We start from the raw sequence: 15,672 nt of genomic DNA on the forward strand, positions 1-15,672 counted from the left end.
TGTGTGATGAGTAATTAGTCTGAGTACAGAGAAAATACTTTGCACTTATAAGGAAATATCAAGAGATGTGCACTAAGCAAAGATAACAAAAGTTAAAAAAAAAAAAGTAAAAAAAAATCAACCAATCAAGTCATGGGAACATTTTATTCTTAAAGGAGGAGTTTGGATAATTTTTTGCCTGTTACTTTGGGTCTAGCAAAGTTTCTTACTTGTGCATGTAAAAGAAGATGTAGCCACTCCGATCCCGATCACTCTGCACAGCAGCCTCTTGGATTTTCGATACCTCTAGGTCATTATAAGTAAACCATGCCTGCTTCTTAATGTCATACACGTCACTAATATAATGACCTGAAACAAACAAAATCTTAAAATTGAGGTTTTCTAAAACATAAAAAATTTTTCTCAGACATAGGAAATTGAGAAACAGTCACCTCTTCTACCTGATCCTCAATCCTCAACAACGTTTTTAAAATCCATTTGAAAAACATACAGAGAATTAAGGGATTTTTTTTGGGGGGGGGGGGGTGCCGGGTACTAGGGCTTGAACCCAGGGGCACTTCATCACTGAGCAACATCCCCAGTCCTTTTTATTTTGAGACAAGATCTTGCTAAATTGCTTAGGGCCTCACTAAGTTGCTTGAACTTGTGACTCTCCTGCATTGGCCTTCCAAGTTGCTGGGATTACAGGTGTGCACTACCATGCCTGGAACAACTGAATAACTATATTCTACTCAGGGGAATAAGGGAATTTAGGTCATTTCTGAATAGAAAAATTGAAGCAGATACACGCACTTAATCCACAGTGTGTGATCAAAGTGTTTTTTTTTTTTTTTTTTTTTTTAAGCATTCAACTTATACCTTATAAAACTAGGCAAAGAGCAACACAGTAAGGGGTAAATGCTGGCTAAAATGTCCATTTACCTGAAGATGAGGTGCTACCAATGTGACTGACAACACTGATGAGCCGATAGGAATGAGGGAGATTTCCTGTCTGGAAAACAGAAGTGGGGGTGACTCTTCATTTGAGTAAAAGCAAAACACTGAATTTGAATTTATTATCAAGCTGACAGAGGTAAGCTTCAGTGCATGGTATAGTCATGCTGGTTATGCTCTTCATACCCTTTGGTCCAAGAACCCACTCTCAACTAAGAGTTTATTCTAATGAAATAATTCAAAAGAAGAAAAGAGTATATATGTCAATTATTCACTGTAGCATTATCTATAATAATGAAAAGTAGAGACTAACAATATACCCAATATAGCAGACTGGCTAATAGCATATCAATTCAATACAGTATTATTGAGTTATATAAAAAATTGTGGATCAGCAATATGTTAACTTGATTTTCAACCTCTAAGAATGCACATAATAACTACAACCCTATAAAAAATTATATTAACAGGAATTGGAATGGGAAAAAAAAGTTGCTATCTTGCTGTAGGATTATGGGTAAACTTTTACATTTTAAATGTTTCAAAATGTTATTAAATACTGTCAGTAAAAAAAAAAAGAAAAAGTGATAATCATGAACTGTACAGCACTGTAAGGTAAAAATTTGTGAAGGAATACTGCTATATGTAAACCAAAAACTATTAAAATTTTCATAAATTTTTATTCAGTAATTTATTGCTGAAGATTTATTTTGAATAAAGACATCTAAAATATGGAAAACACTATAATCACAGCTTGTGAGCGCATTATTATTATTATTATTTTTTACAATGAAAAATCATAACTACTTAAATGCTCAATGTTAGTTAAAAATAAATAATACGGGGGCTGGGGATAGCTCAGTTGGTAGAGTGCTTGCCTTGAATGCACAAGGCTCTGGGTTCAATCCCCAGGACCAAAAACAAAACAAACAAACAAAAAATAGTATGTTAATTTGAGGGCATACAGTGTGGCCATTAAAAATAAAATCCTTACAGTCTTTTTTTGGTGCTATTGGGGATTGAATCCAGGGCCTTTTGCACATGAGGCAAACCCTCCACCAGTGAGCTATACTCCTACAATTAGTCTTAAACCAGCAGGATAAATCTTTACTAATACAATAACATTTTTCAAGCATATGCAGAGACAGAGACAACAAAAGAATATGCTAACAGTAATTGTAGTAGGATAGTGGGATTCTGTGAGTTAAATTTTGGGAAAAAGACTATTATTTAAGGAGAGAGATCAATAGGCTCTAGCTGACATCACTAATCCAACAGTTTTCACTATTTAACTATAAAGATAATATGGTTACTTGATGAATTTAAAGATAATTTAATATACATATGCCTTTATGCATACCATAATCATCAGGTTCTTTTATTTTATTTTTTAGTATCGGGGATTGAACCCAGAGGTACTTAACCACTGAGATATACCCCCCTCCCTTTTTATATTTTATTTAGAGACGAATTCTTGCTAAGTTGCTGAGGCTGGCTTTGAACTTGTGATCATCCTGCCTCAGCCTTTCAAGCCACTGGGATCACAGACATATGCCACCATATCCAGCTCACAATCATGTTCTTATCTAACTAACATGCACATAAGATGGTCAGGATGTATTTGTTTTGTTCTGAATTTTGTATGTAAGTAATGAATAGCAAACTTGAGAAAAAGAAGACCATTTAATGGTGGCTAAAAGGGCACAAATGAAACTGTGGTTGATGTTAAACGTGTGGTATTTGAAAATAAAGAACACTGACAACCGGACCAGTTCTATTCAGGGATAAAACATTACCTCAGCATTTCTTTTTAGTTCCTCAGCTTCAGCTTCTGTGTACTCCATATCAAAAATATCTTCATTTCCAGAATCCTCATCTGAGCCCAATGCATCCAGAAAAGAGTTGTTAAATTCTGAAGAACAGAAAACAAAAAGACTTTTTTGGTGGTACTGGGAATTGACCCTAGGGGTGCTACATCCTCAGGTTTTTAATTTTGACACAGTCTAAGTTGCCCAGGATGGCCTTGAATTGTATTCCTCCTATCTTAGTCTCTAGAGTAGCTAGGACTATAGGCATGTGCTACTGCGCCTCTCAAGATAAAAATCGTATAACATCATTGAGATGATTTAGGCTGGTGGCACATACCTATAATCCCAGCAGGTTGGGAGGCTGTGAAGCAAGAGGATCATTAAATTCAAACCCAGCCTCAGGGAGGCCCTAAGCAACCTGGTGAAACCCTCTCTCAAAATTCAGAAAAAGGGCTGGGGATGTGGCTCAGCAGTTAGATGCCCCTGGGTTCACTACCTGGGACCAAAAAAAAAAAAAAATCCAGATAAAAAGATGATCTGGAAGATAAAATGCTTGAGGTACAAACTTTATCATTCTAGGCAAATACAAAACACATTATTATTATTATTTTTGTGGTGCTGGGGATTGAACCCAGGGCCTTGTGCATGTGAGGCAGGCACTCTACCAACTGAGCTATATCCCCAGCCCACATAACATATTATTAAGGTTCAAAGTTACTCAGCCCATTCTGGGTTATAACACTGCAGACACAGATACCTGTAAATAAATGTTTCTTTTTTCTTTTGAATATATTTCTATGATAAAGGGATCTAACCCTCATAAGAAAAGAGTAAAACTGAAAAAGAGTATATATTTTACAAATAATCTAAGTTCACTAGTTCTATATCATAAAGACTGTTAGATTTGAAGTACTTGGTGCATATTGTAGGTGGCAATAGCAAATATGAATTATCCTTATAGAAAGGTCAATATCTTTCTTTCCCTCTCCCTCTTGGCTTTTCTCTTTTATGCTACTGGGAACTGAATTCAGAGATGCTGTTCTATCACTGAGCTATACCCACAACGCTTTCTTTCTTTGTTTCTTTGAGATGGAGTATTGCTAAGTTGCCAAGGCTGGCCTCAACCCTGTAATCCTTCTGCCTCAGCCTCCCAGTAGATGAGATATAGACCTGAACCACTACACATGGCTTCTTCCTTTTTTTCTTTAATATGCATCTCCACTGGAAGAATCCATCTTCACTAATGATTTTATTTTTAAATTATTTGTTCTAATTATTTATACCTGACAGCAGAATGCATTTTGACTCATTGTACACGAACAGAGCACAACTTTTCATTTCTCTGGTTGTACATGAAGCAGAGTCACACCATTTGTGCAATCATACATGTACATAGGGTAATAATGTCCAGCTCTTTCCACAATCTTTCCCACACCCATGCCCCCTCCACTCCCTTCTGCACAATCCAAAGTTGCTCCATTCCTCCCTTGCCCCCCACGTCCCACCCCACCTAATTATGGATCAGTATCCACTTTATCAGAGAAAAGATTTGGCCTTTGATTTTTTTGGGAATGTCTTATTTTGCTTAGCATGATATTCTCCAACCCCATCCATTTACCTGTAAGCACCATAATTTCATTCTTCTTTAAGGCTGAGTAATATTCCATTGTGTAAATATACCACAGTTTCTTTTATTTTTATAAAATGTTTTTGGTTGTAGATGGACACAATACCTTTATTTTACTTATTTATTTTTATGTGATTGAACCTGGTGCCTCACACATGCTAGGCAAGAGCTCTAGAACTGAGCCACAACCACAGCCCCTCACTAATGATTTTAAATAAAGAATCTCAGGAGCATTTGTACATAAATGGGTTGTTTCTTTAAAAACGTAACTGACATCACCAAAATCACAGCAGAGGACTGAACACTTAAGAATGAGAAGAACTGGAAAAGAGAACACAGCATCAAAATTCTGGAATCTGAAAATATATAGGTGACTGACTCTGTAGACCTAAGAAAGGCAAAGCCATATCCCAGCCAGCAAGAGAACAGCTAAGAACCAATACAATTTATATCACTGAATATTCAAAAGAAAGAAGACATGGAAGTACCATGTACCTCTAAAATTGGAGGCTAAGGAGGTGAGACAGTAAAGATTGAGTGAAAGCTGTTTGAGAAGCAAACTCCTACATCCACTTCCCCCAACTTCATGTTGCTGCACAATGACAAAATTCTAGTCCTTTATTCTCTGGAGAGGTAAAACAGACTCTAGATTGGGGGAATGCCAAGCACAGGTGAGGTCATGAGTGCCATACTGAAAACAGAGGAGTACTGATAGTTTGCATGTTGAATGATGAGTACAAAGACTCCCACCTACAGTTCTATCACTTCATACTTGACTCCCACAGTCACCTTGGCTCTGAATCACCTCTTTCATCTTTAGGCAAAGGCAAGAGATTTGAAAAATATTTATATAGCCAGGCATGTAATCCCAGCAACTTGGAAGGCTGAGGCTGAGGACTGCAAGTTCAAAGCCAACCTCAACAACTTAGCGAGACCCTGTTTCAAAATAAAACATAAAAAAGGACTGGTTCCTTGGTTAAGTGCCACTGAGTTCAATCTCTGGTATCTTCCTCCAAAAAAAAATTTGATTAGCCTAAGAAAAAGGTTCAAAATACTAACATCATTTCCCCAAAAGTCTCACCCTATAAAACTCAAAGTTAACAAGTCCTATCTATTCATGTGCTTAGAGATTCTGATCAATATTTTAGTCTTCCATTCTTAATCATGAGCTGACAGCCAAGGATTACTGTATATATGAAAAAAATCCTCTAATAAAGAATATAAAGACAATATCCAGGCACAGGGGCACACTCCTGTTAATACAGTGGCTCAGGAGGCTGAGGCCTCAGCAAAAGCAAGGTGCTAAGCAACTCAGTGAGACCATCTCTAAAACTTAGAAGAGATGAGGCAATTAAGAGGTCTAGCACTAAATTTTGAATTTTGCCAATAAATATTTGTGTGTGTGTATGTGGGGGGTGGTAAAGAGGTCTAGCCCAGGAAGTCTGGATTACAGGAGTTTCAAGAAGAGAGAAAAGAAAATATAAGGAAAGAAATGAGAGAGAGAAAAAAATTGAAATTGAAAAACACAGATTTATAGATTAAAATGATTACTATATACAACACAATGTTGTTGTTCACAAGGCACATTATTGTTAAACTTCATCACAATGGAAAAAAGAAGAGTTGGGGATGTACTTCAGTGGAAGAGTGCTTGCCTAGTGTACATGAGGCCTGGGTGTAAGCACAAGCATGATGAAAAGAGAAAAAAAAAAAAGAAAGAAAGAAATAGAAGGTCTACAAGTTTCCAGAGAAAACAAGGTCACATCAGGATAAAGAAAGATTTATGTCTTTTCATACAGCAACTCTGCTCATGAATGAATGCTTTCACATTACATTGTCTTACGAGTCTTTTTTTAAAATATTTTTTTTTAGTTGTAGATGGACACAATCCCGTAATTTTATTTATTTCTTTTTTATGTGGTGCTGAGGATCAAACCCATTGCCTCACACATGCCACATGAGCTCTCTACCACTGAGCCACAACCCCAGCCCAACAAGTTTTTTTTTTTTTTTTTTTTTCCCATTGAACACAGGGCCCCCTGCAAGCTAGACTCCAGCCCTCTTCTAGGAGTCTTAGCAGTGGAAACATTAGTCTTTCATAAAACAGATTGTTCTTGCTATTTAAAATAAAAAAAATGTTGTTTAGGAATAAGGTATATTATAGATGGCAAAAATCATTTTTCAAAAAGTAAGCTAAAGGTAAATACAAATGTTAAAATAGTTATTTCCTGAGAGGGAGGAAAGGTAACTTCGAAGGCTCTACTTCTGTACCTGGAAAGGCTCAAATCTGTTAACCTTAACACATTTTATATGTTACTCTGTGTGTAATACATTTTACCATTTAGAAGAATGTAATTAAAATGATCTCCACACCTTGAAGACTTAATTCTGTAGCTCTTTTGAGGTCATCATCTTCTTTCTGTTCCCAAGCCTCCTAAAGGGACAAAAACAAAAAACTAATGTATTTAAAGAGGTATTTATTAGATAAATTTAATGAGGATAAATTTCTCTAGAAGTATTTTCTAATAATGCTTTCAGTAACCTCATGGATACCTGAAATGTTTTGAGGATGTGAAAAAACATTCTTTACTTTTTCTAACACTGTTCTCTCTTAAGACACAACCTTGGGAGTTAAAAAGGCTTAAATGATATTTCCTCTGTTGGTGCCATCTGGCTTGCCAATTAAAAAAAAAAAAATCATTGTGACATTATGACATACTTTTCTTTCTTCTTAATGTATAAAATGCCTAGCATATAGTAGATACTTAGCAAACAGCTGTCTTTTCTTTCCCCAGATTTACAGCATCTACCAATTTCCATGGTATAAATACTCCCACTACAGCCAATTTTAAGTTACTTACATGACACTGAATGCAGAGTTGGGAAGAAGGGGACAACTGGCTCATATGAGCTAATGATGATCCACCACTAGCACACCACTAACCCTGTTTGTGACAGCAAAATGAACAATATTTCCACGGATATTATGTATAATTTCTATTCTTATTCTTTTTTTGGTATTGGGGATTGAACTCAGGGGCACTTGACCACTGAGCCACATCCCCAGCCCTATTTTGTATCCGATTTAGAGACAGGGTCTCACTGAGTTGCTTAGCACCTCACTTTTGCTGAGGCTGGCTTTGAACTTGTGATCCTCCCGCCTCAGCCTCTTGAGTCTCTGGGATTACAGGCATGTGACACTGTACCAGGCCATGTTATTTTTCTGATATATCTGAGTTTCTCAAAGGTTGAGGATGTAATTAACAGCAGAACAGGGCAAAGCCCTCGGTTTCATCCCTAGTATTGCAAAAATCAGTAAATGAATAATGAAAAATGGTATGTCTAATATCTCCTGACAAATGCCTGGGTTTGATCCCTGGTAACACACACACACACACACACACACACACACACACACACACACACACACACAAAAGGGCAGCACAACTAAAGAAAAATATATAATGTATTTGAGTTTATGCTCATAAAATTTTATATATTTCTTAATTTTTCCAGAATAAGTCCATTCTGAAACAAACAGGTAAAAAAAGAATTAACAGAATGACACAGATATATCAAACTAGACATTTCATCTTATAATCCTATTCTTATATCTGAGAAAAATAGGCTGTTCTTAACTGGATCAGTTGACAGGAAAAAAGAAAATAAGGGGTACTTATGTTTTCCTTTATGAAGAACTCTAAGAAATTAGGTCTTTGTGGGGCTGGAGTTACGGCTCAGTGGTAGAGCACATGCATGTGAGGCAATGAATTTGATCCTCAGAACCACACAAAGATAAATAAATAAAGGTACTGTGTCTATTTACAACTAAAAGTGTGTGTGTATATGTGTATGTATGTGTGAGTATACACACACACACACACACACACACACACACATACGTATGAAAGAAAGAATATACCTTGGCAAGATCTTTCTATTTTTTTTCCTTCTTCTTTCCACATTTTTGATGTTTTACATTAGATAGTAATGTTTCTAAGGGGCTGGAGATGTAGTTTAGTGGCAAAGTATTTGCCTAGCTTAGATCCCTAGCACCACAAAAACAAAAATAAACAACAAAAATGGAAAAACAGATTACTACATAAAGCAAAGAACAGATATGTTCTATTACCAAAGCCTGAAAGTTATATTTCAGAGACTATTTCTGAGAATTTTATGTTCAAATAATTCATAGAATGCTGGGTGTGGTGACACATGCTTGTAATCTTGGCTACTCGGGAGGCTGAGGTGGGAGAATTGCAAGTATGAGGCAATTTAGGGAGACCCTTTCTCAAAAAACAAGACAGAAATGGTTGGGAATGTAGCTCAGTGGTAGAGTGCTTGCCTAGCAAGCAAGTGTAAGGTCCTGGGGAGAGAAAAAGGGGGAAAAATCATTGGAAAAGATTCATATCGTGAGAAAATAACCAGAACAAATGAACTGCCTTAAAATATTAATGATAAAATCATGGTAGTATACTTGCTATTTTCCCAGCTTGAAAAATAAGGTTGGAGTGGGAATAATCTCTAACATCCCATTTTGCTTTAAGCATGAAAATGAACTATAGCATGGAACATAACTGATAGTACATTCTGTTGCAAATGGATTTTCAAAATAGGAAAGTCTACTAACACATATGTTTCAAACCCAAAGCAAGCCCCAAATTAGATTTGGATTTTTCTGGGTTTTTTTTTTTTTTTTTGGGGGGGGGCACGTTTGGGTGAGCATTTTAAATTTAAGTTTGTTTTATTTAAGTTTAATGTTAATTCCATGCTGTGTTTCAGTAAGAACAATACAGATTCTGTAAGACAGATTGTTTGTTTTTTCTGATGGACCAATAACAATGTACATAAATTACCTGGAATAATGCCTGAGACAGTAATTAATTGACGCATGTTAGCTATTTTTATTATTATTATTATTCCATTTCTTGGGAAATATAGGTGTAGAGAAAGTAGCAATAGAAAATCTCTTACTTGCTCTTGAAGACTCTGAGCTAATGCTTGCTGAAGCTCTTGTTCTTCCCTTTCACGCTCCATATCGTACTGCTGAAGCCAATCAACCTCTCCCTGAGATCCTTCTGGAGTTTTGTTTTCTTTATTCTCATCACAGTCTTTTGTGATCTCAGGAAAACTGGCAGGATCTGAAGAAGCAAAACATAATATTACTCTGGAAAATTCTCTTTAGAAAATAGAAATTTCTAGGGCTGAGGTTGTGGCTCAGTGGTAGAGAGCTTGCCCAGCATGTGTGAGGCACTGGGTTCAATTCTTAGCACCAATATAAATAAATGAATAAAATAAAGGTCCATCAACAACTTTAAAAATATTAAAAAAAAAAAAAAAGAAAGAAAATAGAAATTTCTACACTAGAGTGACATCTACTGTTCAGAGAGTAATATACCCTACAACTTGTTTGAACACACAATTCCATCTCACTACACCAGGGTTTTTTTTTTTTTCCATTTTCTTTCTTTCTTCTTTTTTTTTTTTTTTTTGGTACTGGGGATTGAACCCGGGGGTGCTTAACCACTGAGTCACATTCCCAGCCTTTTTTTAAATATCTTATTTAGAAACAGGATCTTACTGATTTACTCAATTCTTGGCTAAATTGCTGAGGCTTTCTTTGAACTCACAATCCAACTGCCTCAGCCTCCCTAGCTGCTGGGATTACAGGTGTGTACTACCACACCTAGCTCATACATCAGGGATTCTTAACCTCAGGACTACTGACAATTTGGGTGGATGGGTGTTTTGGGGGAAGGGAAGAGTCTATCTTGTGCACTGCAGAATTTTAGCAGCATCCCTTCTATCTGACTACTAGATGCCAGTAGTAGTCACCCTCTCCAGCTTTGACAACCAAAAATGAAAAACATCTGTCAAATGTTCCCTAGAGGCAAAAGTGCCTAAGAACCACTGATTTATAGCAATGGTTATGAAACTTAAAAGATCATCAGAAGCACACTATGGCTAGGGAAAAACAAATATCCATATTCATAGTAACAGTGTCTGTCATATGACCAAGTACTAAAAATATTGTTTAGAGCAAGTGAAATAAGAATTAGACTAAGGGCTGGGGGTGTGGCTCAGTGATGGCACATTTGCCTACTAATGTACAAGACCCTGGGCTTGATCCCTAGTACTGGGGGGGTAGGGAGGAGCATTAGGCTAAACCGATTAAACTATTATTGAGATGTTCCCATTTATTACACTGTAGGTCAACTGAATGTGTTTTCACGTTAATAATCAAGCAGGGGATGGGAGAGTTGCTCAGTGGTAGAGCAAATGTACATATAAAGCCCTGGGCTTTAATTCTCAGCACCAAGAAGAAGAAAATTAAACAAGTCTTTTTTTCTTTAGAGATAAGAGTGGGAAAGAAGAAGAGTCTTAAGATTTTATTTTTTGAGGGTCTCACTAAATTGCCAAGGCTGGCCTTAAACTTTTGAACCTTCAGCCTCAGCCTCCCCAGTCACTGGGATTACAAGGTGTCACGGTGCCCAGCTGCACAGTCATTCTATGTGACTATTTATTAGTTAGTATATGCTCTTTACCTACCCCAATACTGCATTTTAATACTTTTATACTGCACAGATAACTCTGAAGCTTACAGCACCTTGATTTTAGAAATCACAACTAGTTATTTTTAATTGTACTAAATAGCTGAGTAAGTGAACATTTATCATTAAAATGAATGCTGAATATTCACTTGTGGAAAAGAAATTCAGAATTTATGCCCCAAATGTTCCTTTTATCCTTTTTGGCACTAGGGATTGAACCCAGGGGCACTTAACAAAATAAAAGTTTCTCATCCTCAGAATTAATGCAATTCTTACTTGGTCAATAAGAATTATCTTTATACACTGAGCCACATCCCCAGCTCTTTTTATTTTGTGACAGGGTCTTGCTAAATTGCTGAGGGCCTCATTAAGTTGCTGAGGCTGACCTCAAAACTTGTGTTCCTCCTGCCTCAGCTTCTAGAGTTGATGGGATAACAGGTATGTGCCACCACGCCCGCTCCAATTATTTCTGTTTTTTTTTCTTTTTGGGTACCAGGGATTGAACTCAGGGGCACTCAACCACTGAGCCACACCCCCAGCTTTATGTTGTATTTTATTTAGAGACAGGGGCTCACTGAGTTGCTACCTCACTTTTGCTGAGGTTGGCTTTGAACTCACAATCCTCCTGCCTTAGTCTCCCAAGCTGCTGGGATTACAGGCATGCTCCAACTGTTTCTTTCTTTCTTTTTTTTTTTTTTAAAGAGAGAGAGAGAGAAAATTTTTTAATATTTATTTTTCAGTTTTCGATGCACAAAACATCTTTATTTTATTTTATGAGGTGCTGAAGATCGAACCCAGCGCCCCACGCATGTCAGCCGAGCGTGTTACTGCTTGAGCCACATCCTCAGCCCCTCCAATTTTGTCTTAAAAATAAGTATAATTTAAAAATAATTATACTGGAAACCATTTCTTTCTTCCTTCCTTCTATTATTGGAGGAAGAGGCTTTCCAATGGCCTGAAGCTCCAAAGCCTAGATGGTCTGGTCTGTCCCTATGGCCTTTGCTTACTAGACTGGGAATGGGTATTTGACTCAACTAATCAGATCTCTTCTGGAAATTTTAAATTGAGGCATACAAATTATATTTCAGTGGAAGAAAGATCTGAGGGTTGAGATTACTATAATGGAGTATAAAAGGAGCATAATTACTTTTATATCCAAACTTGTTTTTTAATTAACCAAATAATTTTCAGCAATATACCAATGTACCTCAGACAATCCTGAATTATACAAATGATATATATGAAAAGAGATACTTTGAGATGCAAAATTCAATATATATTTGTCTGTAGCACAAGATTATCAGACAGGTACAGAAACTACTACAGGGATAAATATGGCTACTTAGTAATAATCCATCTTTAAGAAGCTTATACAGGGGTTGAGGTTGTGGCTCAGTGGTAGAGCACTTACCTAGCACGTGTGAGGCACTGGGTACAATTCTCAGCACCGCATATAAATAAATAAAATAAAGGTCCATCAACAACTAATAAAAATTTAAAAAATTTAAAAGCATGCTTCAGTGAGTATTCTTTATTAAAAAAAGAAAAAAAATTATACAACATAGGACTGGGGTTGTGGCTCAGTGTTAGAGTGCTTGCCTAGCATATGTGAGGCACTGGGTTCAATTCTTAGCACCAATATAAATAAATGAATAAAAGATATTTGTGAAAAAAAAAAAGACAAAAAGAAATAAAAGACTCAATTCCAGGAAGGTTTAAAAGAAAAGAAAGAAAGAAACTTATACAATGTATAAAAAGGGATCCATCTGTAAAAACTCAACAGTCTTAAACTGAATATACCATTTGCCTCTTCTTTTTTTTTTTTTAATTTTTTAATCTTTATTTTTTAGTTTTCAGCAGGCACAACATCTTTGTTTGTATGTGGTGCTGAGGATTGAACCCGGGCCGCATGCATGCCAGGCGAGCGCTACCACTTGAGCCACATCCCCAGCCCCATTTGCCTCTTCTTTATTGCAATTAAAAAATCTGTTCCTTTTCTTATGTTGTATATTTCAGTGAATCAGATCAAACTTGTTTTTTAATTAACCAATAATTTTCAGCAGTATACCAATGTACCTCAGACAATCCTGAATTAAACTGTCCACAGGTTTTTTTTTTTTTTTCCTGTAAAGACAGAAACCGGAGGGTCATTTTTTACTTCTCCCTCATTTACTACTCACCTCAGATAAATCATTATTTCCTACTTCTTGGATCCAATCCATCAATTTTTCTTCCTAAACACAAATCTTGGCTTAGAGCATCATTAACTATTTGGATTTTTGCTAGTAACTTCCTAACAGGTCTCACAGGACTACTCTGGTTATTCCTAATTTATGTGCTATCCTATGTATGGCCAGAAAAATATTTTTTTAAAAACATCAATCTTTATCAAACACGTGTTTGCTTAAAATATGCACTAACTCCCTAATGCTTTTGAAATGAAACTCCAAACTCTTTAACTGCTTGGCTTTCTAGTCTCACTTTCTGCTTCTCCCCTTTAGCACTATAGGGAGAAGATCATTCTGAAATTTTTTTTAGGTCCACTAACTTGCCCAGCATTTCTCTTAAGACTTTGCACTCAATATTCCCTCTGGCTCATGTCTGGAGATTATGAAACCTTACTCAGCTAGTCTTCTGTCCCTCTTCAGGTGACTTACCACATGGCCAATCTATTGCATCACAAATATTCATTGAGAATCCACTATGTCGCTAGGCATTGTTACAAGCTGGGGATATAAAAAAGCAAGATGGTCCTTGCCTTCAAGGAGTCTAACTGCCAGGGCTCTGAGATGACAATTTAAGGGACACAGAGAAGGCCAGCATGGCAAAAGCAGCAGACTGAAAATGGGTTGAGTGAAGATAGGCCATAAGCAGCAGCTTGGATTTCTATACTAAGTGTACTGAGAAGTCACAATGACTTTTAAGTATGAGACTGATATGTTGTGAGTTATGCTTTAGAAAGATTTTTTTTTATATTTATTTTTTAGTTTTCGGTGGACACAACATCTTTATTTTATTTTATTTATTTATTTATTTTTTATTTATTTTTTTTTATTTAGTTCTCGGCGGACACAACATCTTTGTTGGTATGTGGTGCTGAGGATCGAACCCGGGCCGCACGCATGTGAGGCGAGCGAGCTACCGCTTGAGCCACAACCCCAGCCCCATCTTTATTTTATTTTTATGGGTGCTGAGGATTGAACCCAGTGCCCCGCACATGCCAGGTGAGCGCGTTACCGCTTGAGCCACATCCCCAGCCCATGGCGGTTTTGTTTATTAAAAAATCCATAGGGAGATAAGAGTAGAAGAGACATTATTTAGGAATCAGTTACTGGTCCAGGTCAGAGATATAAGGCTAAAGTTTTTGCCATAAAAATGTTATAGATGGTTGAATTCAGAACCTATGCTGGAGGACCAGTTGACTAGATTTATTGATGGACTGAATACAAGGTATGAAGTAAAAAAAGGAAACACGTTTTTTGGCCTGAAAATCTGGACAAATGGTGTACCATTTGCTGACATGGGAAAGACATAATTGGGCAGGAAAAGTAGAATCAATATTAGATGGTCCAATGGAGATTTGAAATAGGTACTTCAATATAAAAACTTAAAGCTTAAGACAGAGATCTATGTTAAAGGTAAGAATTTGACCTTTTGTCAGTATGTGAGGCTGTGGGGCTATATGAATTACTTAAGGCAAGGCTTAAGTTGAACCTGAGCATGTGTCCTGGGAATACCTCAACAGAGCTCTGATGAGCCAAACAAACTTAAAAACTAAAAATATAAAAAATAAATAAAATGGAAAGTGGCTAGTTTATTAGAAAGAAAATACTTAAAAACAGTGAACTGTATACAAGAGGTTAAATGCTTTTATAAACTTAATTATCATCATCTTCATCTTCCTTCTTTTTCTTGCTTTTTTTTCAGGTATGGCAATTCCCATTTTGTCATTATTAGGTTTTCCTCTACCTTGGTATGCAGCAATATCCTTTTTGTATTTTTCTTCAGATGACTAGCCTTCTGTTCATAATGCTGCTGGTCATTTGTAGCAGTGTTGTTCCATATCTCTCCCAATTGCTTTGCAATGTTAAAAATGGAGGGCTAGGGATATAGCTTAGTTGGTAGAGTGCTTACCTTGCATGCACAGAGCCCTGGGTTTAATCCCCAGAACCACAAAAAAAAAAAAAAAAGGGGGGGGAAAGGTGGGACATTCTCCTTTGAATTTTGGGTGATACTCAGAACAAAATAAGAAAAGTGGCCAAAGGAGGTCTGGAAGTGCACTGGGGTTTAGGAGAGAAAAAGATTTTCTTTTTCTCTCTCTTTTTTTTTTTTTTTTAAATATGAGGCCTTGCCTGCCTTTGCCATATCTTCAAATTTATTTTTTCTATTTATTTATTTTTTTAAGCAGGCATGCTCTTACCTCTGAGTACTTGTTAGAGGTGTTTGGGTGTTTCTCTTCTTGTATTCCTTATGAGGACTCCTTTGCCCATGTTTAGTTATTTTTCCTCAGTGAGCCATCAGCCAGCATGTATTTGGCTCTCACTTGCTCCATAATTGTCTATATGGAGCTCAATGTATCACAAGGGCTACCAAGTGGCCTTTCTAAAAATGGCTGATAACTAGGCACAATGAGGATAATGTAAAAGAAAAGGACAACATGGAGCTGGGGTTACGGCTCAGTGGTAGAGCACTTGCCTCACCCGTGAGAGGTTCTGGGTTCATTCTCAGCACCACAAAATAAATAAACAAACAA

General features: G+C 36.7%; 1 protein-coding gene across 5 annotated transcripts in view; it reads right to left on the bottom strand.

The window, feature by feature from the left end:
* Window positions 1-15,672, bottom strand: part of Usp37 (ubiquitin specific peptidase 37) — an 80,428-nt gene that overhangs the window by 5,018 nt on the left and 59,738 nt on the right. For all 5 annotated transcript variants that reach the window (XM_077803564.1, XM_077803574.1, XM_077803579.1 and 2 more), the window contains 5 exons: window positions 9,343-9,509; window positions 6,742-6,802; window positions 2,730-2,845; window positions 922-991; window positions 210-348 (listed from right to left, as the gene is read on the bottom strand). In XM_077803564.1, coding sequence (XP_077659690.1) covers window positions 210-348; window positions 922-991; window positions 2,730-2,845; window positions 6,742-6,802; window positions 9,343-9,509 — 553 coding nt within the window. The remainder of the gene's footprint in view (window positions 1-209; window positions 349-921; window positions 992-2,729; window positions 2,846-6,741; window positions 6,803-9,342; window positions 9,510-15,672) is intronic.

This window comes from Urocitellus parryii, chromosome 1 (genome assembly GCF_045843805.1).
Source record: "Urocitellus parryii isolate mUroPar1 chromosome 1, mUroPar1.hap1, whole genome shotgun sequence".
Taxonomy (NCBI): domain Eukaryota; kingdom Metazoa; phylum Chordata; class Mammalia; order Rodentia; family Sciuridae; genus Urocitellus; species Urocitellus parryii.